Here is a 26,041-nt window from a genome sequence, read left to right on the forward strand (position 1 = left end):
CTTCTCGGCTAGGGTGAGAAGGGTCCTGGCGTGAATCACGACCACCTGCTCCTCGTTGGTGAGATTCTGCAAGAGCCCAAAGGCACAGCGTCAACAAGCTTCTTTCAGCGCAAAGCCTTCCAAAAGTCACATTTGAGCCGCCGAGTCTCGTGGAGTGCGAACATAAGGAGTTCGACATACACTTACGGCGTTATAGCCCAGGATGTCCAGCTTCTTCATCAGATCACTGATGACGATGTCCGGGGGAAAGGCGCAAGGAGCAATGTAAGGTGTTCTGGGACCTCGGGTTAAGGTTAGGGTTGCGAGGGACGCCTTACGTACGCTCACGCCCTCGGCCTCGCAGTAGATCTGCAAAGGGCTGAGGCCGTCTGGGAAACGGACTTGCAGAAACTTCAAGACGGGGGAGCGCCACTCCCTCTCCTGAAAGGCAGAGGCATGCATCCGTCCGTCCGTCCGTCCGTCCGTCCGTCCGTCCGTCCGTCCGTCACATCTCTGGCCTCAACACGCTTGTGCGAGTCTTCCCACCTCCAGCTCCAGGATGCGGAACTCAAGCAGTTCGTTTTGGTCTCGGATATCCTGGATGTGCTCTTTCAGACGCGCTTCTTCCGCCTCCATCCGCCTGACCTGAAAAGACAGTCAGACCTCATCTGCGGGGCTTCCCGACGGGTGTGACGCCAAGCGACTCCGCCCAGCGCCTTTCTTTCCGTCACCTTTTCGGCCAACTGCTGATTGCTCTGACGCAGCAGCTGCTTCTCCTCCACCCACTTGACATTCTAGAAGAGACAAACGCGTGGACAGCTTTGGAATGTTGTGTCATTTTCATCCACAAATTCTTTGGTTGACTGGAAAATGACATTTGCTTTTCTCCGCATTTTCCCAGCCACGTTCGGGGGGGGGGGGGGGGGGGGTTGGTCCAGTAATGCCAGACGAATGAGTGACTGAAGAATGTAGCTATTTTGTCTGAGAAAAAGGTGTGCTCATTGATGAGCTTACCTGTCCTTGTTGCTTCAGCGCTGACTCCAGATCTGCTACTCTGCTTTGATAGTGACCCATTTCTACCATCAGCTTTTCTCTGGTCTGAAAGGAGGAGGAGGGAGGCTCCTCCTCCTCCTTTCAGACCAGAGAACACCCGAGGCTGGGTGAGAACGGGGAGGCTGCGACCCGGCCGGGGGTTGCGGAAAGGGGCGCCACCTTGATCTCCTTCTCGGCGTCGTAGTCCCCTTCGCTGGTCTGGGCTAGCAGAGCGTAGGCTCGTTGCAGCGCTTGATATTCTTGCGTCAGCTGGCGGTAGCGAAGCTCCGCCTCTTCATGCACACACCAATGCAACACAGCACTAGTACCAGAATCAGTCAGACCGGCGACAAAGCACCCGCGACGCAAAGACGAGTCCGATTCCAGGCTGAAGAGGAATGTTTGGTGCCAATACGCTGGCAGAAATGGCGGGCTACCTCTTCGGGTTCCGTGTCGGGGGTTCTGTCGGTGTGAAAAGACAAGGACGATCCGTCCGAGTCCACCAACACGTCTTCGTCGTAGCCGTAAAATGTTTCGATGACCTGCGGGCGCGGAAGCAAACATCTCTCTGAACAAACTGAAGCGACACCTCACGATGAATCGACGAGAGGAACGATAGCGAGAAAAAGGCCATTTCATCTTGCGCAACACCAAGCAGCCGCAAACAAACAGACTCACCTTGCAGGACCTCACGCTTTGTTCCTCCTCAGAGATTCTCGACGTCGGTATCGTAGCAGCAAATCTCTCTCCTGTCGACACAAATAATCCGCCTTTGAGATTCTTTGGATGCAAAGGGAACGAATGGCTCCGGCGCAGAAACAAACGCGACTCACAATGACATTTCTGACATGAGCTCCTGTCTCCAGAGCCTGAAAAACACGTCACCGGCGATGATTGGAGGGACGCTCGTCTTTTCCAAAAGTGACAACTACAGGGTGTGTCAGGGTTTTCCAGATTATCTTTATCGTATCATTATGTTGCTTTGACTTTGACTGCAACCTGTAATAAATAATATTATTTATCCCTTATTTATCCCTATCGCTTATCCCTTCCTACACAAAGTCGTAAAACACCCCTTGCTATGTTTTGACTAGAGGTCAAGGGCTTCCTCTATTCAATCCACTCTTACACCCACCCTGTTTCTCTTAATTAAAATGCTCGTGCAGGAGCCGAGAGTCAGACTTCATTCGTACAACGGATGGACTCTCCACCTGCAGGTGTCCAAAAGAACTTACTTGTCTCCCGTGTGGTTCTTGCAAAATAAGTTGGAGCGAGCGCAACTCTAACAGGGTGCATTTTGCCACTAGCTGCCTACGGACAATGACGTCGCGCTCGCGGCTCATGGTTGACGGGCTGAGCAGCCGGGCAAGTCCGTCGTTTTCAGCGCACAGCGAGTGGCAAAGGCGCTGACAAAACGGGAGCTTGGAGCTGCTGAAAACGGCAAAACAAGTCTAAAGCGTGTTCAAACGCGTGCGCACAATGCTCCTGCTTGAAAGGTCGGAATTTAAGGGGCCAATTTTTTGGATGGCGGCCGCCGGCCAAGCTTTGGACGGAAAAGGTTTCCTGGCGACAGCGAGCGAGCGCGGCGCTGCCGTACGTGCACCGAGTCGCCTGCCTGAAGACCTTGGACAAGTCGTCGATGATGTGCCGCTGCTCCACAACTTGAAGGAACTCCATTTCACCGTCCTGCTGGCCGCAACCGCGGTCCAGGTCATTGAGCGAACTAGGCCTTCTCTGTGGAACACAAATGCAGTGGACTCTGTTGGCACGCCGCCGTTGTCCGCGTCGACTTACCAAGCTTGCCATCTCCTCGTTCTCCTGGGTGACAAAGCGCACTTTGTTTTCAAGGCGGCACAGCACCAGCGAGAGTTCTTCATTCTTCCTGCTCAGGCGTTTGTTTTTGTACAGGAGTGGCAGAAACTGGCTTTCTGTTTCTCTCAGTCGCTTTAGCTGCAAGCATGAAGTGCGGGATGTGAAAGACGCACAACACGCGGGCCAGAACGTATCCATTCCTTTTGCATCGGTTTGAACGGAATCGTGGCTTTGGCTCCCAATAAAAGACATCTACCAGGCAACCGACTCGCCGCGCCGCTCAACTAATAAGCAAGCGCAATGGGTGCCTCGCTGGATGGCGCGCATCAAACGTAGCGCAAACCTTCAAGCGTGCCGTCAATAAATTACCAGTTCATTGCGCTCTTCAGAAAGCAGGGCGTTTCGATCCTCCAGTTTCCTGATGACTGCGCTGAGCTCAGCGATTTTCAGATGAAACCGTCGCGTGTCCCGATCCTCCTGAGACTGAAAACGCCCCGCAACACACACACACAAGCACTCGTTCAAAGTTCAAAACTGTTTTTGTGCTACCTTCCTCCAGCAACGAACTAAGTCATGCGTACTGCAAGTGTGTGATGAGGTGGCTTACGCAATGAAGAGGATTGCTAGTAGCGGCGTTGACCCCACTTCCAGGGTAGTTTAGGCCCGCCCTTTGGGAATCCCTCAGGGCAGCGATCTGCTGCTCGGCAGCCTGAGTCTGCAGCTGAAGGCGGTGGACGTGGCCGGCCCCAGGGCTTCATCCAAAACACTAACCGCTCTGTCTTTCAGCTTGATCTCATCCGTCTGGATGTACAAACGGGGAGCGCTCAGGCAGGCGGGCAAACTCATTTGCCAGAATTGTGACAAAAACAAAGAGAGCAACCGGCCAATTTTTTTCTTGAATCGACTAGAACACCTTTGCTGTGACAAAAGCGAAGCGAGCAACCGGACATTTTCTTCTTGTGAAATAGAATAGAATAGAATGCCTTAGGTGTCATTGCACTGCAGGTATACAACGAAATTGGGAACATAGCCACGCACCGCGCATCTGATCAGTCCTACCAGTCGGCGGATCTCCCTCTCGCAGTCTCTCTTGGTTCGGCTCAGCTCCTCCCGATGCTGGTGATGAGCCGATCGGAGCTCGGCCGCTCGGGACTGCCAGGCCTGCTGGGCCGCTGCCAGGGCTTCTTCCGCGCTCCTGGTGGAGGCGACACCGCTCGGTCTCCCGACACCGCCGCGTCTCCTCCACCTCCGCCAGCAAAGCGCCCCCCCTCCTCACCTGAGCAGACATTGCGCCACACCGGGCCGTTGAGACCGCAACGGAGCGCCGCGACGCTTACTGGGGACAAGCTACACAATACGGTAGCGGCCGCATCGAAGCCCGACGTGGCGTGCGGATAGTCAGACACGGATAGAGCGGATCACCTTGTCCATGGAGCCGTCCCTCAGGCTGAAGACCAAGGCATTCAGTCGCTGGATCTCTCCATCTTTGATTTTGATCACTCTCATCAGCTCCATTTCATGCTGCCGCAGTAATGTCTCCCTGGTAATGGCTAACTCTTTCTGCTTCTCCTCATGGAGTTTGCTTTTGAGTTCCGTCATGGCGGCGGTGGCACGGTGGTGCTCCGCCCGCAGGTCCTGACTTCTCTCTCTCTCCAGACAGCTGACCTGACATGACTTAGACTTAGACTTAGACAAACTTTATTGTCATCTTGTCTGCACATGGTGCATACAAAACGAAATTCCGTTGCATACGTCTTACAACAAAGTAGTGATATTGCAGTTGAATAGAAGTAACATATCCTATGAAAATATATATATATACATATACTATATATATATATATATATATATATATATATATTAAAAATAAGTATAAAGTGCAGCAGTGATAATTATGCAATAGTGCAAGTAGGCAAAACAGTATTCAAGAGTGTGCAGAGGAATGCTAAACCATGTATTAAACTTCTATTTAAAGGGTTTATACAAGTTCAGTAAAGTTGGTAGTGCGAGATAGTGCAAGATAGAGGTCCGTAGTGTCATAAAGTACAGTTCTGTGAATGTGTGATGCAGAGTTCAGTTTAGAGCTCAACAGTTCTAGTGTTCAACAGTCTGATGACAGCAGGGAAAAAGCTGTTGCAGAACCTGGTGGACCTGCAGCGGATGCTGCAAACCTCTTCCCAGAGGGCAGCAGGGAGAACAGTCCATGGTGGGGGTGTGATGGGTCATTGATGATGTTACGGGCACGGGACATGCAGCGCTGAGATGAAATGTCCTGAATGGAGGGAAGAGGAGCCCCTATGATCCTCTCTGCTGTCCTCACCACTCTCCTCACGTTCTTCCAATCGGAGGCGGTGCAGCCTCCACACCATACAGAGAGACAGCTTGTCAGAATGCTCTCTATGGTGCTCCTGTAGAACGTCCTCATGATGGGTGGGGGCAGGTGGGCTCTCCTCATCCTCCGCAGGAAGTACAAGCGCTTCTGTGCCCTCTTGACCAGTGCCGTAGTGTTCATAGTCCAGGTGAGGTCTTCTGTGATGTGGACCCCCAGGAATTTGGTGGTGCTGACCACCTCCACAGCTGAGCTGTTGATGATCAGTGGAGCGTGGTGAGGCTGTTTTTTCCTGAAGTCGACGACGATCTCCTTCATCTTCTCCTCATTCAGGATCAGGCTGTTTTCTCTGCACCAGCCCACCAGCTGCTCCACCTCCTCTCTGTAGTCCAGGTCGTTGTTGTCTCTGATGAGCCCCACCACCGTTGTGTCGTCTGCTGACTTCACGATGTGATTGGTGGTGAACCTGAGGACGCAGTCGTGTGTCATCAGGGTGAACAGCAGGGGGCTCAGGACGCAGCCCTGAGGGGAGCCTGTGCTGAGGGTGATGACATCAGAGGTGTTCTGTCCGACCCGGACTGACTGAGGTCTGTTGGTGAGGAAGTCTAGCAGCCAGTTGCGAAGGGGGGTGTTGAAGCCCAGGTGTTCCAATTTTCCTACCAGATGCTGTGGGATGATGGTGTTAAACGCTGAGCTGAAGTCCAGGAACAGCATCCGCACATGGGTGTTCTTCTCCTCCAGGTGAGCCAGGCTCAGGTGAAGAACGGAGGAGATGGCGTCCTGAGTGGAGCGGTTTTGCCGGTCGGCAAACTGGAACGGGTCAAATAATAGGGGGAGTCTGGAAACGATGTGACCTTTAAGCAGCCTTTCGAAGCACTTCATCATAACCGGAGTCAGTGCAACAGGCCGGTAATCATTAAATGAGGTGATTTGAGGTTTCTTCGGCACCGGAATGATGGAGGCAGTCTTAAAGCACGCCGGCACTGTGGCTTGGCCCAGCGAGGTGTTAAAAATGTCTGTGATGACCCCAGCCAGATGACTTGCACATTCCCTGAACACACGCCCAGGAATGTTGTCGGGGCCAGGGGCCTTACAGGGGTTGACTCTCCTCAGGGTCTTCAACACATCGGCGGAGTCAAGGCAGAGTACCTCCTCTTTCTGATGGGGGACAGTTTTAACTGCTGGAGTGCCGTTTAGTGCCTCGAACCTCCCAAAGAAGTTATTTAGACCATTTAGAAAGTCAGCATCAACTACACCCACCGGGGGGGGGGGGGGGGGGGGGAGGGTGAGTTGTAGTCTGTAATCGCCCGTATGCCTTGCCACATACTCCTGATGTTTTTGACGTCGTGGAAACGATCCTGAAATTTTCGACTGTGGTCTCGCTTCGCTATCCTGATGGCACGGTTCAAGTTGGCTCTCGCTGTCCTCAGTGTCTCCTTGTCGCCAGACTTGAAGGCAGAGTTCCGCGCTCGTAGCGTTTGACGTACCTCCTCAGTCATCCAGGGTCGTTGGTTGCCCCGGGTGATGATATTCTTAGTGGTGCTGACGTCCTCGGTGCATTTGTTGATGTAGGCTGACACAGTCATGGCACACGCATGTCTAATCTACATCGGGAAATCTGGGAGGGAGGGAGGGAGGCAGGCAGGGAGGCAGGCAGGGAGGCAGGCAGTGTCTGTCTGTTGAGGTTTTCACCTTGTTCTTCTCCTGCTGAAGTTCTAACTGGACGTCCATCAGTTTGGTTCTCAGCTCGTCATTGGCGGCCTGAAGGGCGTCCGTTCGCTCCGCCTTGGCCCGCCCTGCCGGAGCTCGTTTGGACATCTCTTACTCGAGTCTCGCCCGGTCGTCAGTCAGAGATCACAACATTTGTACCTGGAGAGCACAAACGCAGCGCTGTTTTCCACTGGCTTCGAACTCAACTTCAATCGGTACCGTAACTTACAACATCATAAACATAGAACTAGCTTGACTTATTCATTGAATAAATGCATTTGGTTCTTCAAAACTGCATCACGCAACATAGCGTGACCGAGACGGCCGTTATCCACCTGCGTGAAGTTATTTGGTGAAATGAATGAGATGTTTAAGACACCATCGTTCTGTCTCTCTGTAGATGAAGGGAAATAATCGATTGCTGAAGGTCCAAAGGTGTTGTGATAAACAAATAAACATATTAGTGATTAGTGACATATTTGTGATAAACATATTAGGCAGGATAATCACATATGTTAACTTGACTGCCCACACTGTATTTATTTATGGTTATTTGTTAAATCGAGTACTGTTAGACATGAAATAGGAAGTGTTTAACATAAATGGAAGACGAAAGGGGTACTCACCATTGTAGCTCCTGCTGGTCAATGATACGAGCCTCTTCTTGCAGTGGAAAACATACAGCCAACAAACACCGTGGAACCTAAAGGAATGAAATTAAACATTAACATTTAGCCTCAACCAACATTCACAGATACAACGCAACGCAAACTACACAAACGTAAATCTTTTTAAACACAATGAGTTGTACTTACCGTGTACGCTCTAGACGGTCCACTTGCAAGCAGAAAATAAAGATATTTCTGTTGATAATCGTCGTGTTTGTATCCGGTGTCTCGCTCAAGGCCATTGCGCCCACAGATTTGAATTTTGGCGAGAGTTCAGCCTATTGACGTCATTTCCGCGGTGTAATACCCGCATATCTGAAACGGCAAAGTTAAGAGTAGAGTTAAATAAAGTTTTTAGTCAACGCAATAATTTACAACCGTTGACCAGTCGAAATAATCGTCGAAATTTGGCGTCTGTGGCTGGAAGCAGACGCCGAGTTCGACGTTCCTCCCAAACGCCAAACTCCCTCGCTTTTCAGGGCTCAAAAAAAACAGTTGTAATTACCTTGTACGCTCTAGACGGTCAAGTTGCAAGCTGAAAACAAAAATATTTGCCTTGTTAGTCATCGTGTTACTAACCGCTGTGTCTTGTTTGCCAGAATTGCCGCTTTCCTACTTCCTGTTGCAAGCCACGCCCACGGAGTATAATTTTGCCGTGAGTTCCGCCTATTGACGTCATGTCCGCGTCACATGACTGCGACGTAATATTATCTAAAACTGTTTGTGCGGTATTGTGTTGTTCTGTGCGGTGTTGTGTTATTCTGTGCGGCGTCGTGTTGTTCTGTGCGGCGTCGTGTTGTTCAGTGCGACGTCGTGTTGTTCAGTGCGGCATGGTGTTGTTCAGTGCGGCATGGTGTTGTTCAGTGCGGCATGGTGTTGTTCAGTGCGGCATAATGTTGTTCAGTGCGGCATAATGTTGTTCAGTGCGGCATGGTGTTGTTCAGTGCGGCATGGTGTTGTTCAGTGCGGCATGGTGTTGTTCAGTGCAGCATAATGTTGTTCAGTGCGCCATAATGTTGTTCAGTGCGGCATGGTGTTGTTCAGTGCGGGATGGTGTTGTTCAGTGCAGGATGGTGTTGCTCAGTGCGGCATGGTGTTGTTCAATGCGGCATGGTGTTGTTCAGTGCGGGATGGTGTTGTTCAGTGCGGCATGGTGTTGTTCAGTGCGGCACAATGTTGTTCAGTGCGGCATGGTGTTGTTCAGTGCGGCATGGTGTTGTTCAGTGCGGCATGGTGTTGTTCAGTGCGGCATGGTGTTGTTCAGTGCGGAATGGTGTTGTTCAGTGCGGCATGGTGTTGTTCAGTGCGGGATGGTGTTGTTCAATGCGGGATCGTGTTGTACAGTGCGGGGTGGTGTTGTTCAGTGCAGGATGGTGTTGTTCAGTGCGGCATGGTGTTGTTCAATGCGGCATGGTGTTGTTCATTGCGGGATGGTGTTGTTCATTGCGGCATGGTGTTGTTCAGTGCGGCATGGTGTTGTTCAGTGCGGCATGGTGTTGTTCAGTGCGGCATGGTGTTGTTCAGTGCGGCATAATGTTGTTCAGTGCGGCATGGTGTTGTTCAGTGCGGGTAGGTGTTGTTCAGTGCAGGATGGTGTTGTTCAGTGCGGCATGGTGTTGTTCAGTGCAGCATAGTGTTGTTCAGTGCAGCATGGTGTTGTTCAGTGCGGCATGGTGTTGTTCAGTGCGGCATGGTGTTGTTCAATGCGGCATGGTGTTGTTCAATGCGGGATCGTGTTGTTCAGTGCGGGGTGGTGTTGTTCAGTGCAGGATGGTGTTGTTCAGTGCGGCATGGTGTTGTTCAGTGCTGGATGGTGTTGTTCAGTGCTGGATGGTGTTGTTCATTGTGGCATGGTGTTGTTCAGTGCGGCATGGTGTTGTTCAGTGCGGCATGGTGTTGTTCAGTGCGGCATGGTGTTGTTCAGTGCGGCATGGTGTTGTTCAGTGCGGCATGGTGTTCAGTGCGGGATGGTGTTGTTCAATGCGGGATGGTGTTGTACAGTGCGGGGTGGTGTTGTTCAGTGCAGGATGGTGTTGTTCAGTGCGGCATGGTGTTGTTCAATGCGGCATGGTGTTGTTCAGTGCGGGATGGTGTTGTTCATTGCGGCATGGTGTTGTTCAGTGCGGCATGGTGTTGTTCAGTGCGGCATGGTGTTGTTCAGTGCGGCATGGTGTTGTTCAGTGCGGCATAATGTTGTTCAGTGCGGCATGGTGTTGTTCAGTGCGGGTAGGTGTTGTTCAGTGCAGGATGGGGTTGTTCAGTGCGGCATGGTGTTGTTCAATGCGGCATGGTGTTGTTCAGTGCGGGATGGTGTTGTTCAGTGCGGCATGGTGTTGTTCCGTGCGGCATGGTGTTGTTCAGTGCGGGATGGTGTTGTTCATTGCGGCATGGTGTTGTTCAGTGCGGCATGGTGTTGTTCAATGCGGCATGGTGTTGTTCAATGCGGCATGGTGTTGTTCAATGCGGGATCGTGTTGTTCAGTGCGGGGTGGTGTTGTTCAGTGCAGGATGGTGTTGTTCAGTGCGGCATGGTGTTGTTCAATGCGGCATGGTGTTGTTCAGTGCTGGATGGTGTTGTTCATTGTGGCATGGTGTTGTTCAGTGCGGCATGGTGTTGTTCAGTGCGGCATGGTGTTGTTCAGTGCAGGATGATGTTGTTTAGTGCGGCATGGTGTTGTTCAATGCAGGATCGTGTTGTTCAGTGCAGCATAATGTTGTTCAGTGCAGCATGGTGTTGTTCAGTGCGGCATGGTGTTGTTCAATGCGGCATGGTGTTGTTCAGTGCGGGATGGTGTTGTTCAGTGCGGCATGGTGTTGTTCAGTGCGGCATAATGTTGTTCAGTGCAGCATGGTGTTGTTCAGTGCGGCATGGTGTTGTTCAGTGCGACATAATGTTGTTCAGTGCGGCATAATGTTGTTCAGTGCGGCATGGTGTTGTTCAGTGCGGCATGGTGTTGTTCAGTGCGGCATGATGTTGTTCAGTGCGGCATGGTGTTGTTCAGTGCAGGATGGTGTTGTTCAGTGCGGCATGGTGTTGTTCAATGCGGCATGGTGTTGTTCAGTGCGGGATGGTGTTGTTCAGTGCAGGATGGTGTTGTTCAGTGCGGCATGGTGTTGTTCAGTGCGGAATGGTGTTGTTCAGTGCGGCATGGTGTTGTTCAGTGCGGCATGGTGTTGTTCAGTGCAGGATGGTGTTGTTCAATGCGGGATGGTGTTGTTCAGTGCGGGATGGTGTTGTTCAGTGCAGGATGGTGTTGTTCAGTGCGGCATGGTGTTGTTCAATGCGGCATGGTGTTGTTCAGTGCAGGATGGTGTTGTTCAGTGCGGCATGGTGTTGTTCAATGCGGCATGGTGTTGTTCAATGCGGCATGGTGTTGTTCAGTGCGGCATGGTGTTGTTCAGTGCGGCATGGTGTTGTTCAGTGCGGCATAATGTTGTTCAGTGCGGCATGGTGTTGTTCAGTGCGGCATGGTGTTGTTCAGTGCGGCATGGTGTTGTTCAGTGCAGGATGGTGTTGTTCAGTGCGGCATGGTGTTGTTCAATGCGGCATGGTGTTGTTCAGTGCAGGATGGTGTTGTTCAGTGCGGCATGGTGTTGTTCAATGCGGCATGGTGTTGTTCAGTGCGGGATGGTGTTGTTCAGTGCGGCATGGTGTTGTTCAGTGCGGCATAATGTTGTTCAGTGCGGCATGGTGTTGTTCAGTGCGGCATGGTGTTGTTCAGTGCGGCATAATGTTGTTCAGTGCGGCATGGTGTTGTTCAGTGCGGAATGGTGTTGTTCAGTGCGGCATGGTGTTGTTCAGTGCGGGATGGTGTTGTTCAGTGCGGCATGGTGTTGTTCAGTGCGGCATAATGTTGTTCAGTGCGGCATGGTGTTGTTCAGTGTGGCATGGTGTTCAGTGCGGCATGGTGTTGTTCAGTGCGGTATCGTGTTGTTTAGTGCGGTATCGTGTTGTTCATTGCGGTATCGTGTTGTTCAGTGCAGTATCGTTGTGTTTTTCGTATTGTGTTGTGTTGTTCGTAATGTGTTGTGTTGTTCGTATTGTGTTGTGTTGTTCGTATTGTGTTGTGTTGTTCGTATTGTGTTGTGTGTTTCATATTGTGTTGTTCATATTGTGTTGAGTTGTTCGTATTGTGTTGTGTTGTTCGTATTGTGTTGCCTTTAACACTTAGCCTCTAACACTTAGCCTCTAACACTTAGCCTTTAGCACCTAGAAGGTAAATAAATAGGAAGGAAGGACTCACCGGTGACGTCTTCGCCCACGTCCAAGCGTTGTACTTTGTATTTTCATCCTTCTGACAGTGGAAAACATAGCCAACAAACACCGTGGAACCTAAACGAATGAAAGAAAACTATCATTTGGCCACAACAGACATTCACAGATACAACACAATGTGACGTGCGGGGTTGAGGTTAAAGGTTGAGTGAAGGGCCCTCGTTTTAAACTACTTTTTTGAAAAGGATTGGGAACAAGTAAGACGTATTTAATTTATTTAATGGGAAGTAGTAAGAGCTATTGAATTTAATCTATGTATTATATTCTATTGTATTGTATTCTGTTGTATTCTTTTGGATTGTATTCACACTAACCCCACTAAAACTTCAGCCCACAAAAACTCGCCTCTGGCGCCTAGCCTCTGGCTTTTAGCCTCTAACACTTAGCCTTTAACACTTAGCCTAGAAGGTGAATAAATAGGGTTAAAGGTTGAGTGAAGGGACCTCGTTTTAAACTACTTTTTTGAAAAGGAGTGGGAACAAGTAAGACGTATTTAATTTATTTAATGGGAACTAGTAAGACTTATTAAATTTATTTAATCTACTTTTCTTCCCAGGCAAAATTTGATGTGCTGCAATTCCAAATTTCCAAAGTGAATGAAGGAATGAAGTCCTTTAAATTATGATTTTGTATAAATACTAGGCATTAACACAAAATTGACGGCACAAAATGGGCAGACTTTACTTGTTTGAAAAGGACTGGTTACAAGACAGACTTTTTTAATTTATTTAATGGGAAGAAGACTTATTTAGTTTAATTGATCTATTTTTGTTCCCTGGCAAAATTCGATTTGCTGCAATTCCAAATTTCCAAAGTGAATGAAGGAAAGAAGTCGTTTAAATTATGATTTTGTTTAAATACTAGGCATAGACACAAAATCTACGGCACAAAATGGGCAGACTTTACTTGTTTGAAGAGGACTGGTTACAAGACAGACTTTTCTGATTTATTTAATGGGAAGAAGACTTATTTAGTTTATTTAATCTATTTTTGTTCCCTGGCAAAATTGGATTTGCTGAAATTGTATTTTGCCAAATCTTGACTTGAGACCTGATAGGAAGTATTAAACGCTTAGTTAAATCAATACAAGTTGGTAATAAGAGCGAGTAATGTTGGTTGAACCGATGAATGAAGGTTGAAAGCAATTTAAATTATGACTTTGTATAAATACTAGATATCAACAGAACATCTACTGCGCGAAATGGGCAGAGTTTACTTGTTTGAGAAGGAGTGGCTTATTCAAAACTAAGATTTATTTAATCTGTTTGTTCCCAGGCAAAATTGGATGTGATGCATTTCCAAATTTCACCACATGATGGTGCCCAATTTTGACTTCATAGGACATATTAAACACTTAGCTTGTTATTATGTTCAAGGTAATCAGATTTGTTTATTATTCTAATGGCCTCTTCAAAACTATTCTGGATTACTACTTTGGATCTATTCTACATTACTTGGCAACAACATACTCTGTAACAGATTAGGCAGTATAATCATATATGTTAACTTGAGAGTGCCCACACTCAATCTACTTATCGTGATGTGTTAAATCAATTACTGTTAGACATTATTTGTCTGATAATCTACCAAATCTTTGAATTGAAGAATTTGTGATTTAATTAATAGCTTGTTGTTATGTTAAGGGTAATCGTACTTGTATATAATTCTAATGGCCTTCTTTTGAAAACTATTCTGAATTACAACTTTGGATCTTATATTACTTTGCAACAATCTACTCTGTGACAGATTAGGCAGTATAATCACATATGTTAACTTCAGTGCCCACACTGTATTTATTTATGGTTATTTGTTAAATCAAGTACTGTTAGACATGAAATAGGAAGTGTTTAACATAAATGTTATGGCTACTCACCATTGTAGCTCGCTCCTGGTCAATGATACGAGCCTCTTCTTGCAGTGGAAAACTTGCAGCCAACAAACACCGTGGAACCTAAAGGAATGAAATTAAACATTAACATTTCGCCTCGACCAATTTTCACACGTACAACGCAACACGGCTACACTTCTGCTATTACAAACGTAAATCTCCTTAAACACAATGAGTGTTACTTACCGTGTACGCTCTAGACGGTCCAGTTGCAAGCAGAAAATAAAGATATTTCTGTTGATAATCGTCGCTGCTCAGCGGCTCACGGCCATCGCGCCAACAGATTTGAATTTTGGCGGAGGTTCGGGCAATTACGTCATATCCGCGGCACATGACTGCGACGTAATACCCGCTTATCTGAAACGGCAGTTAAAAGTAGAGTTACATCAAGTTTTCTTGGAACCTAAACGAATGAAAGAAAACTATCATTTGGCCACAACCAAGATTCACAGATACAACACAACGTGCGGGGTTGAGGTTAAAGATTGAGTGAAGGGCCCTCGTTTTAAACTACTGTTTTGAAAAGGAGTGGAAACAAGTAAGACGTATTTAATTTATTTAATGGGAAGTAGTAAGACTTATTAAATTTATTTAATCTACTTTTCTTCCCAGGCAAAATTTGATGTGCTGCAATTCCAAATTTCCAAAGTGAATGAAGGAATGAAGTCCTTTAAATTATGATTTTGTATAAATACTAGGCATAAACACAAAATCGACGGCACAAAATGGGCAGACTTTACTTGTTTGAAAAGGACTGGTTACAAGACAGACTTTTTTAATTCATTTAATGGGAAGAAAACTTATTTAGTTTAATTGATCTATTTTTGTTCCCTGGCAAAATTCGATTTGCTGCAATTCCAAATTTCCAAAGTGAATGAAGGAAAGAAGTCGTTTAAATTATGATTTTGTTTAAATACTAGGCATAGACACAAAATCTACGGCACAAAATGGGCAGACTTTACTTGTTTGAAGAGGACTGGTTACAAGACAGACTTTTCTGATTTATTTAATGGGAAGAGGACTTATTTAGTTTATTTAATCTATTTTTGTTCCCTGGCAAAATTGGATTTGCTGAAATTGTATTTTGCCAAATCTTGACTTGAGACCTGATAGGAAGTATTAAACGCTTAGTTAAATCAATACAAGTTGGTAATAAGAGCGAGTAATGTTGGTTGAACCGATGAATGAAGGTTGAAAGCAATTTAAATTATGACTTTGTATAAATACTAGATATCAACAGAACATCTACTGCGCGAAATGGGCAGAGTTTACTTGTTTGAGAAGGAGTGGCTTATTCAAAACTAAGATTTATTTAATCTGTTTGTTCCCAGGCAAAATTGGATGTGATGCAATTCCAAATTTCACCACATGATGGTGCCCAATTTTGACTTCATAGGACATATTAAACACTTAGCTTGTTATTATGTTCAAGGTAATCAGATTTGTTTATTATTCTAATGGCCTCTTCAAAACTATTCTGGATTACTACTTTGGATCTATTCTACATTACTTGGCAACAACATACTCTGTAACAGTTTAGGCAGTATAATCATATATGTTAACTTGAGAGTGCCCACACTCAATCTACTTATCGTGATGTGTTAAATCAATTACTGTTAGACATTATTTGTCTGATAATCTACCAAATCTTTGAATTGAAGAATTTGTGATTTAATTAATAGCTTGTTGTTATGTTAAGGGTAATCGTACTTGTATATAATTCTAATGGCCTTCTTTTGAAAACTATTCTGAATTACAACTTTGGATCTTATATTACTTTGCAACAATCTACTCTGTGACAGATTAGGCAGTATAATCACATATGTTAACTTCAGTGCCCACACTGTATTTATTTATGGTTATTTGTTAAATCAAGTACTGTTAGACATGAAATAGGAAGTGTTTAACATAAATGTTATGGCTACTCACCATTGTAGCTCGCTCCTGGTCAATGATACGAGCCTCTTCTTGCAGTGGAAAACTTGCAGCCAACAAACACCGTGGAACCTAAAGGAATGAAATTAAACATTAACATTTCGCCTCGACCAATTTTCACACGTACAACGCAACGCGGCTACACTTCTGCTATTACAAACGTAAATCTCCTTAAACACAATGAGTGTTACTTACCGTGTACGCTCTAGACGGTCCAGTTGCAAGCAGAAAATAAAGATATTTCTGTTGATAATCGTCGCTGCTCAGCGGCTCACGGCCATCGCGCCAACAGATTTGAATTTTGGCGGAGGTTCGGGCAATTACGTCATATCCGCGGCACATGACTGCGACGTAATACCCGCTTATCTGAAACGGCAGTTAAAAGTAGAGTTACATCAAGTTTTCTTGGAACCTAAACGAATGAAAGAAAACTATCATTTGGCCACAACCAAGATTCACAGATACAACACAACGTGCGGGGTTGAGGTTAAAGATTGAGTGAAGGGCCCTCGTTTTAAACTACTGTTTTGAAAAGGAGTGGAAACAAGTAAGACGTATTTAATTTATTTAATGGGAAGTAGTAAGACTTATTAAATTTATTTAATCTACTTTTCTTCCCAGGCAAAATGTGATGTGCTGCAATTCCAAATTTCCAAAGTGAATGAAGGAATGAAGTCCTTTAAATTATGATTTTGTATAAATACTAGGCATAAACACAAAATCGACGGCACAAAATGGGCAGACTTTACTTGTTTGAAAAGGACTGGTTACAAGACAGACTTTTTTAATTCATTTAATGGGAAGAAAACTTATTTAGTTTAATTGATCTATTTTTGTTCCCTGGCAAAATTCGATTTGCTGCAATTCCAAATTTCCAAAGTGAATGAAGGAAAGAAGTCGTTTAAATTATGATTTTGTTTAAATACTAGGCATAGACACAAAATCTACGGCACAAAATGGGCAGACTTTACTTGTTTGAAGAGGACTGGTTACAAGACAGACTTTTCTGATTTATTTAATGGGAAGAGGACTTATTTAGTTTATTTAATCTATTTTTGTTCCCTGGCAAAATTGGATTTGCTGAAATTGTATTTTGCCAAATCTTGACTTGAGACCTGATAGGAAGTATTAAACGCTTAGTTAAATCAATACAAGTTGGTAATAAGAGCGAGTAATGTTGGTTGAACCGATGAATGAAGGTTGAAAGCAATTTAAATTATGACTTTGTATAAATACTAGATATCAACAGAACATCTACTGCGCGAAATGGGCAGAGTTTACTTGTTTGAGAAGGAGTGGCTTATTCAAAACTAAGATTTATTTAATCGATTTGTTCCCAGGCAAAATTGGATGTGATGCAATTCCAAATTTCACCACATGATGGTGCCCAATTTTGACTTCATAGGACATATTAAACACTTAGCTTGTTATTATGTTCAAGGTAATCAGATTTGTTTATTATTCTAATGGCCTCTTCAAAACTATTCTGGATTACTACTTTGGATCTATTCTACATTACTTGGCAACAACATACTCTGTAACAGATTAGGCAGTATAATCATATATGTTAACTTGAGAGTGCCCACACTCAATCTACTTATCGTGATGTGTTAAATCAATTACTGTTAGACATTATTTGTCTGATAATCTACCAAATCTTTGAATTGAAGAATTTGTGATTTAATTAATAGCTTGTTGTTATGTTAAGGGTAATCGTACTTGTATATAATTCTAATGGCCTTCTTTTGAAAACTATTCTGAATTACAACTTTGGATCTTATATTACTTTGCAACAATCTACTCTGTGACAGATTAGGCAGTATAATCACATATGTTAACTTCAGTGCCCACACTGTATTTATTTATGGTTATTTGTTAAATCAAGTACTGTTAGACATGAAATAGGAAGTGTTTAACATAAATGTTATGGCTACTCACCATTGTAGCTCGCTCCTGGTCAATGATACGAGCCTCTTCTTGCAGTGGAAAACTTGCAGCCAACAAACACCGTGGAACCTAAAGGAATGAAATTAAACATTAACATTTCGCCTCGACCAATTTTCACACGTACAACGCAACGCGGCTACACTTCTGCTATTACAAACGTAAATCTCCTTAAACACAATGAGTGTTACTTACCGTGTACGCTCTAGACGGTCCAGTTGCAAGCAGAAAATAAAGATATTTCTGTTGATAATCGTCGCTGCTCAGCGGCTCACGGCCATCGCGCCAACAGATTTGAATTTTGGCGGAGGTTCGGGCAATTACGTCATATCCGCGGCACATGACTGCGACGTAATACCCGCTTATCTGAAACGGCAGTTAAAAGTAGAGTTACATCAAGTTTTCTTGGAACCTAAACGAATGAAAGAAAACTATCATTTGGCCACAACCAAGATTCACAGATACAACACAACGTGCGGGGTTGAGGTTAAAGATTGAGTGAAGGGCCCTCGTTTTAAACTACTGTTTTGAAAAGGAGTGGAAACAAGTAAGACGTATTTAATTTATTTAATGGGAAGTAGTAAGACTTATTAAATTTATTTAATCTACTTTTCTTCCCAGGCAAAATTTGATGTGCTGCAATTCCAAATTTCCAAAGTGAATGAAGGAATGAAGTCCTTTAAATTATGATTTTGTATAAATACTAGGCATAAACACAAAATCGACGGCACAAAATGGGCAGACTTTACTTGTTTGAAAAGGACTGGTTACGAGACAGACTTTTTTAATTCATTTAATGGGAAGAAAACGTATTTAGTTTAATTGATCTATTTTTGTTCCCTGGCAAAATTCGATTTGCTGCAATTCCAAATTTCCAAAGTGAATGAAGGAAAGAAGTCGTTTAAATTATGATTTTGTTTAAATACTAGGCATAGACACAAAATCTACGGCACAAAATGGGCAGACTTTACTTGTTTGAAGAGGACTGGTTACAAGACAGACTTTTCTGATTTATTTAATGGGAAGAGGACTTATTTAGTTTATTTAATCTATTTTTGTTCCCTGGCAAAATTGGATTTGCTGAAATTGTATTTTGCCAAATCTCGATTTGAGACCTGATAGGAAGTATTAAACGCTTAGTTAAATCAATACAAGTTGGTAATAAGAGCGAGTAATGTTGGTTGAACCGATGAATGAAGGTTGAAAGCAATTTAAATTATGACTTTGTATAAATACTAGATATTAACAGAACATCTACTGCGCAAAATGGGCAGAGTTTACTTGTTTGAGAAGGAGTGGCTTATTCAAAACTAAGATTTATTTAATCTGTTTGTTCCCAGGCAAAATTGGATGTGATGCAATTCCAAATCTATCTGAAACGGCAGTTAAAAGTAGAGTTACATAGTTTTCTTTTTTAATCAACACAATCATTTACAACCGTTGACCAGAAAGAATCGTCGAAATTCGACGTCCCCCACAAACGCCACGCTCACTCGCTTTTCAGGGCAACAAAAGTACTTCTTTTTAAAAACGATGAGTTGTACTTACCGTGTACGCTCTGGACGGTCCAGTTGCAAGCAGAAAATAAAAATATTTCTCTTGTTAGTCGTATGTTACCATCCGCTGTGTCTTTGTCAACATCGCCGCCATTTTCCTACTTCCTGCTGCGAGCCACGCCCACGGATTTAAATTTGGGCGGAAGCTCTTTCCATTGGCGTCGTTTTCGCGTATAGCAAATCCGATTGGTTGGGAAGGGGGCACGGTTATGCAGCCGAGGGGTCCTGTGATCGGTGGGATGTAAAGTAGGCGTCGACGTCACGTCCGCGTCACGTGACCACGACGTGGCAGACGATATAGCAACCGCTGTTTTGTTTAGTAGATTTACAGTTGTTATGCATTGGCATAATGGTGTGCACTCAAAATAGATTTAAATAAATTAAATATTTCTTCTGCCCACTCCCTTTTAAACAAGTTAACTCTGCCCACGTCCATTGACGTCTTGTCTGCGTCACGTGACCACGACGTAGCGACGTCATGTAGTAACCGCTGTTTTGATCAGTAGACTTACAGTTATTATGCGTTGACATAATGGCGCACTGGTTAGCATGGCCACCTCTTAAGCATGATGTTGCGGGTTCGACGCCTGATCAATGTTAGCATGGAGTGAGCTTAAGTGCATGGCGCTGAAGATTTGAATCTTTGAAATGCGCTGAGGTCTGACATATCAGGCAGAATGGTTTGCCATCACGTTCAACAAAAAATAGAAACTTTCCCACTCTGATTAAAACGTCCTGTGTTCATCTACGTATTTTCGTTTTGCTGTGCATCTTTTCCCTGCCATTTCAAGAGCCCAATTGACACTCATAGTTTAAAGAAATGTGTTTGCCCATCCTACTTTGTGGAATTTCACCACATGCGCTTTTGACCAAAATACCAAATTGAACTCAAGTGAAGCCAACACGCACAACCCCCCCCCCCCCCCCACACACACACACACACACACACACAAATGTTGATATGAACATAAAAGAGCCGCATGCGGTTCGGGAGTTGCGGCTTGGCCAAACCTGTACTATACAACTTTATTTGTATAAAATTTTCACAACAGCTGTCACACAAACAAAGCGGGAAAAACCGAAGACGTGCGTGTTCCGCCCACGCTGGATTTATTTGCACCTTTGAAAAGACACCGTATTGCCGCAGATGTGGCAAAGAGTACTTTTGGGCATCTGAGACGGAAGGATGTCCAAAGCATCACGTCACCTGCTCTGGTAGGCATGGTGGTGGGACGTTGAGGTCAACCGCTTTGGGGTTGGCTGAATCTTTGATCGCAGGATGCCACACACTTGAAGACAGAAGCAGAAAAGCAGAGCTAAATGCAAAATGTACTCACCGGTGACTCCAATTTTTTTCCCCCCTGAAGAAACAGCTGGACGGGTGGCCCCGGCTGGCCAGTGGGACTCTTGTTATTCTGACCCTTTTTAGTGCGCGTTTGGGGCAACAACCGTTTTTTGTGGCGCTCTCTTCTGGTTCAAAAGTGCCCTGCATGTGAATTTGCTTTTCCTGCCTTCTGATTGGATGAGCGCCGGTGTGACGCGGTGCCTCTGTCACCGTGGCGGGGGGTATACGTTGGCATCGGAGCGTCTGCCAACGTCTGAGACCGGCTGGCAGTGTATCGGAGGTGTCGAGTGCGGTGCCGCTGGAGCTCACTCACCAGCTGGTGTTAGGGCCACAGAATGAAGGCCAAGGAGAAGAATAGAAAGAGAAACAGAAACTTCTCCTCCAATTGTTTGATTTGTCTCTTCTGAGCTTCGATGAATTCTTTCAGCTCTTTGTTCCTCTAGGACGGACAAATGGAAAGTGGCATTCAAAAGCCAGTAAGCGTGCAAGTAAGTGCCGGGCTGGCTTTGGGCCCTTACCTGTTGCGCGCTGTGCAGCAGATCCATTCTCTCTTGGAGGATGCAAGCGTCGCGCTCCCTCAACTCGCACATCAGGGCTCGCTTCCATTGGTCCACGGCGCTCCTAAGCTCTTCTCTCTGATCCGCCGTCAGCACGTCATTCACGCCAGCGTGGCTGGCTTTTTCGCCGTCCGTGGCGGGGCAGTCCCGCTGCGGTAGCGCCTCGTACAACATGGCCTCCAGCTCCAGGATCCTCTGGGCCGCAATCCTCGTCCATCAGTGGTCCGGCGGGAGATTTGAGGGCGGCTTACCTTATGAGCCTGGTCCATGGAACACTTCCTGAAGTCCAACTCTTCATCCAGGTAGCCCTTCTGCTTGCAGAACATATCCTAGCACAGCTCAAGGTCAGAATTGTTGGGGCACATTGCCGGAGTTCCCCTTGGCTGATGTCGCGTGTCTGTCTACCTTCTCACTTTCAATGTCCAACATCTTCTGTTGAAGTGCTGACTTGGTCACTTTGATGTATTCTAACCACTGAGGAAAGGCTGCTGTCACATAAGCAGAATGCGAGAGCGTGCGTGGACGTGCGCGTTACCTTCTCGGCTAGGGTGAGAAGGGTCCTGGCGTGAATCACGACCACCTGCTCCTCGTTGGTGAGATTCTGCAAGAGCCCAAAGGCACAGCGTCAACAAGCTTCTTTCAGCGCAAAGCCTTCCAAAAGTCACATTTGAGCCGCCGAGTCTCGTGGAGTGCGAACATAAGGAGTTCGACATACACTTACGGCGTTATAGCCCAGGATGTCCAGCTTCTTCATCAGATCACTGATGACGATGTCCGGGGGAAAGGCGCAAGGAGCAATGTAAGGTGTTCTGGGACCTCGGGTTAAGGTTAGGGTTGCGAGGGACGCCTTACGTACGCTCACGCCCTCGGCCTCGCAGTAGATCTGCAAAGGGCTGAGGCCGTCTGGGAAACGGACTTGCAGAAACTTCAAGACGGGGAAGCGCCACTCCCTCTCCTGAAAGGCAGAGGCATGCATCCGTCCGTCCGTCCGTCCGTCCGTCCGTCCGTCACATCTCTGGCCTCAACACGCTTGTGCGAGTTTTCCCACCTCCAGCTCCAGGATGCGGAACTCAAGCAGTTCGTTTTGGTCTCGGATATCCTGGATGTGCTCTTTCAGACGCGCTTCTTCCGCCTCCATCCGCCTGACCTGAAAAGACAGTCAGACCTCATCTGCGGGGCTTCCCGACGGGTGTGACGCCAAGCGACTCCGCCCAGCGCCTTTCTTTCCGTCACCTTTTCGGCCAACTGCTGATTGCTCTGACGCAGCAGCTGCTTCTCCTCCACCCACTTGACATTCTAGAAGAGACAAACGCGTGGACAGCTTTGGAATGTTGTGTCATTTTCATCCACAAATTCTTTGGTTGACTGGAAAATGACATTTGCTTTTCTCCGCATTTTCCCAGCCACGTTCGGGGGGGGGGGGGGGGGGGGGGTTGGTCCAGTAATGCCAGACGAATGAGTGACTGAAGAATGTAGCTATTTTGTCTGAGAAAAAGGTGTGCTCATTGATGAGCTTACCTGTCCTTGTTGCTTCAGCGCTGACTCCAGATCTGCTACTCTGCTTTGATAGTGACCCATTTCTACCATCAGCTTTTCTCTGGTCTGAAAGGAGGAGGAGGGAGGCTCCTCCTCCTCCTTTCAGACCAGAGAACACCCGAGGCTGGGTGAGAACGGGGAGGCTGCGACCCGGCCGGGGGTTGCGGAAAGGGGCGCCACCTTGATCTCCTTCTCGGCGTCGTAGTCCCCTTCGCTGGTCTGGGCTAGCAGAGCGTAGGCTCGTTGCAGCGCTTGATATTCTTGCGTCAGCTGGCGGTAGCGAAGCTCCGCCTCTTCATGCACACACCAATGCAACACAGCACTAGTACCAGAATCAGTCAGACCGGCGACAAAGCACCCGCGACGCAAAGACGAGTCCGATTCCAGGCTGAAGAGGAATGTTTGGTGCCAATACGCTGGCAGAAATGGCGGGCTACCTCTTCGGGTTCCGTGTCGGGGGTTCTGTCGGTGTGAAAAGACAAGGACGATCCGTCCGAGTCCACCAACACGTCTTCGTCGTAGCCGTAAAATGTTTCGATGACCTGCGGGCGCGGAAGCAAACATCTCTCTGAACAAACTGAAGCGACACCTCACGATGAATCGACGAGAGGAACGATAGCGAGAAAAAGGCCATTTCATCTTGCGCAACACCAAGCAGCCGCAAACAAACAGACTCACCTTGCAGGACCTCACGCTTTGTTCCTCCTCAGAGATTCTCGACGTCGGTATCGTAGCAGCAAATCTCTCTCCTGTCGACACAAATAATCCGCCTTTGAGATTCTTTGGATGCAAAGGGAACGAATGGCTCCGGCGCAGAAACAAACGCGACTCACAATGACATTTCTGACATGAGCTCCTGTCTCCAGAGCCTGAAAAACACGTCACCGGCGATGATTGGAGGGACGCTCGTCTTTTCCAAAAGTGACAACTACAGGGTGTGTCAGGGTTTTCCAGATTATCTTTATCGTATCATTATGTTGCTTTGACTTTGACTGCAACCTGTAATAAATAATATTATTTATCCCTTATTTATCCCTATCGCTTATCCCTTCCTACACAAAGTCGTAAAACACCCCTTGCTATGTTTTGACTAGAGGTCAAGGGCTTCCTCTATTCAATCCACTCTTACACCCACCCTGTTTCTCTTAATTAAAATGCTCGTGCAGGAGCCGAGAGTCAGACTTCATTCGTACAACGGATGGACTCTCCACCTGCAGGTGTCCAAAAGAACTTACTTGTCTCCCGTGTGGTTCTTGCAAAATAAGTTGGAGCGAGCGCAACTCTAACAGGGTGCATTTTGCCACTAGCTGCCTACGGACAATGACGTCGCGCTCGCGGCTCATGGTTGACGGGCTGAGCAGCCGGGCAAGTCCGTCGTTTTCAGCGCACAGCGAGTGGCAAAGGCGCTGACAAAACGGGAGCTTGGAGCTGCTGAAAACGGCAAAACAAGTCTAAAGCGTGTTCAAACGCGTGCGCACAATGCTCCTGCTTGAAAGGTCGGAATTTAAGGGGCCAATTTTTTGGATGGCGGCCGCCGGCCAAGCTTTGGACGGAAAAGGTTTCCTGGCGACAGCGAGCGAGCGCGGCGCTGCCGTACGTGCACCGAGTCGCCTGCCTGAAGACCTTGGACAAGTCGTCGATGATGTGCCGCTGCTCCACAACTTGAAGGAACTCCATTTCACCGTCCTGCTGGCCGCAACCGCGGTCCAGGTCATTGAGCGAACTAGGCCTTCTCTGTGGAACACAAATGCAGTGGACTCTGTTGGCACGCCGCCGTTGTCCGCGTCGACTTACCAAGCTTGCCATCTCCTCGTTCTCCTGGGTGACAAAGCGCACTTTGTTTTCAAGGCGGCACAGCACCAGCGAGAGTTCTTCATTCTTCCTGCTCAGGCGTTTGTTTTTGTACAGGAGTGGCAGAAACTGGCTTTCTGTTTCTCTCAGTCGCTTTAGCTGCAAGCATGAAGTGCGGGATGTGAAAGACGCACAACACGCGGGCCAGAACGTATCCATTCCTTTTGCATCGGTTTGAACGGAATCGTGGCTTTGGCTCCCAATAAAAGACATCTACCAGGCAACCGACTCGCCGCGCCGCTCAACTAATAAGCAAGCGCAATGGGTGCCTCGCTGGATGGCGCGCATCAAACGTAGCGCAAACCTTCAAGCGTGCCGTCAATAAATTACCAGTTCATTGCGCTCTTCAGAAAGCAGGGCGTTTCGATCCTCCAGTTTCCTGATGACTGCGCTGAGCTCAGCGATTTTCAGATGAAACCGTCGCGTGTCCCGATCCTCCTGAGACTGAAAACGCCCCGCAACACACACACACAAGCACTCGTTCAAAGTTCAAAACTGTTTTTGTGCTACCTTCCTCCAGCAACGAACTAAGTCATGCGTACTGCAAGTGTGTGATGAGGTGGCTTACGCAATGAAGTAGCGGCGTTGACCCCACTTCCAGGGTAGTTTAGGCCCGCCCTTTGGGAATCCCTCAGGGCAGCGATCTGCTGCTCGGCAGCCTGAGTCTGCAGCTGAAGGCGGTGGACGTGGCCGGCCCCAGGGCTTCATCCAAAACACTAACCGCTCTGTCTTTCAGCTTGATCTCATCCGTCTGGATGTACAAACGGGGAGCGCTCAGGCAGGCGGGCAAACTCATTTGCCAGAATTGTGACAAAAACAAAGAGAGCAACCGGCCAATTTTTTTCTTGAATCGACTAGAACACCTTTGCTGTGACAAAAGCGAAGCGAGCAACCGGACATTTTCTTCTTGTGAAATAGAATAGAATAGAATGCCTTAGGTGTCATTGCACTGCAGGTATACAACGAAATTGGGAACATAGCCACGCACCGCGCATCTGATCAGTCCTACCAGTCGGCGGATCTCCCTCTCGCAGTCTCTCTTGGTTCGGCTCAGCTCCTCCCGATGCTGGTGATGAGCCGATCGGAGCTCGGCCGCTCGGGACTGCCAGGCCTGCTGGGCCGCTGCCAGGGCTTCTTCCGCGCTCCTGGTGGAGGCGACACCGCTCGGTCTCCCGACACCGCCGCGTCTCCTCCACCTCCGCCAGCAAAGCGCCCCCCCTCCTCACCTGAGCAGACATTGCGCCACACCGGGCCGTTGAGACCGCAACGGAGCGCCGCGACGCTTACTGGGGACAAGCTACACAATACGGTAGCGGCCGCATCGAAGCCCGACGTGGCGTGCGGATATTCAGACACGGATAGAGCGGATCACCTTGTCCATGGAGCCGTCCCTCAGGCTGAGGACCAAGGCATTCAGTCGCTGGATCTCTCCATCTTTGATTTTGATCACTCTCATCAGCTCCATTTCATGCTGCCGCAGTAATGTCTCCCTGGTAATGGCTAACTCTTTCTGCTTCTCCTCATGGAGTTTGCTTTTGAGTTCCGTCATGGCGGCGGTGGCACGGTGGTGCTCCGCCCGCAGGTCCTGACTTCTCTCTCTCTCCAGACAGCTGACCTGACATGA

The 26,041-nt window shown here is 47.1% G+C and overlaps 1 protein-coding gene and 1 long non-coding RNA gene across 2 annotated transcripts; both read right to left on the reverse strand.

The window, feature by feature from the left end:
• Positions 1–6,427: 6,427 nt before the first annotated feature.
• On the reverse strand, positions 6,428–14,045 carry LOC148378831 (uncharacterized). The gene is made up of 7 exons (XR_015855564.1): positions 13,880–14,045; positions 13,679–13,756; positions 11,774–11,862; positions 8,036–8,065; positions 7,678–7,845; positions 7,489–7,565; positions 6,428–7,021 (listed from the first exon to the last, which is right to left on the reverse strand). It is a non-coding gene; the product is annotated as an uncharacterized LOC148378831 (long non-coding RNA).
• Positions 14,046–20,250: 6,205 nt separating this feature from the next.
• On the reverse strand, positions 20,251–22,006 carry LOC148378832 (janus kinase and microtubule-interacting protein 3-like). The gene is made up of 6 exons (XM_088367697.1): positions 21,752–22,006; positions 21,566–21,631; positions 21,436–21,504; positions 21,282–21,359; positions 20,992–21,225; positions 20,251–20,912 (listed from the first exon to the last, which is right to left on the reverse strand). The coding sequence occupies exons 1-6, from the start codon at positions 22,004–22,006 to the stop codon at positions 20,796–20,798; spliced, it is 819 nt and encodes a 272-aa protein (XP_088223823.1). The 3' UTR covers positions 20,251–20,795.
• Positions 22,007–26,041: the final 4,035 nt, after the last annotated feature.

This window comes from Syngnathus floridae, unplaced genomic scaffold (genome assembly GCF_059516105.1).
Source record: "Syngnathus floridae isolate MCC-2025c unplaced genomic scaffold, RoL_Sflo_1.0 HiC_scaffold_25, whole genome shotgun sequence".
NCBI lineage: Eukaryota > Metazoa > Chordata > Actinopteri > Syngnathiformes > Syngnathidae > Syngnathus > Syngnathus floridae.

Coding starts and splice junctions, on each gene's coding strand:
- LOC148378832 (XM_088367697.1), bottom strand. CDS start 22,006: ATGCATGCCTCTGCCTTTCAGGAGAGGGAGTGGCGCTTCCCCGTCTTG. Junction 21,632..21,751: donor ACATCCTGGGCTATAACGCC/GTAAGTGTATGT, acceptor GGGCTCTTGCAG/AATCTCACCAACGAGGAGCA. Junction 21,360..21,435: donor TGGACATTGAAAGTGAGAAG/GTAGACAGACAC, acceptor GAGCTGTGCTAG/GATATGTTCTGCAAGCAGAA.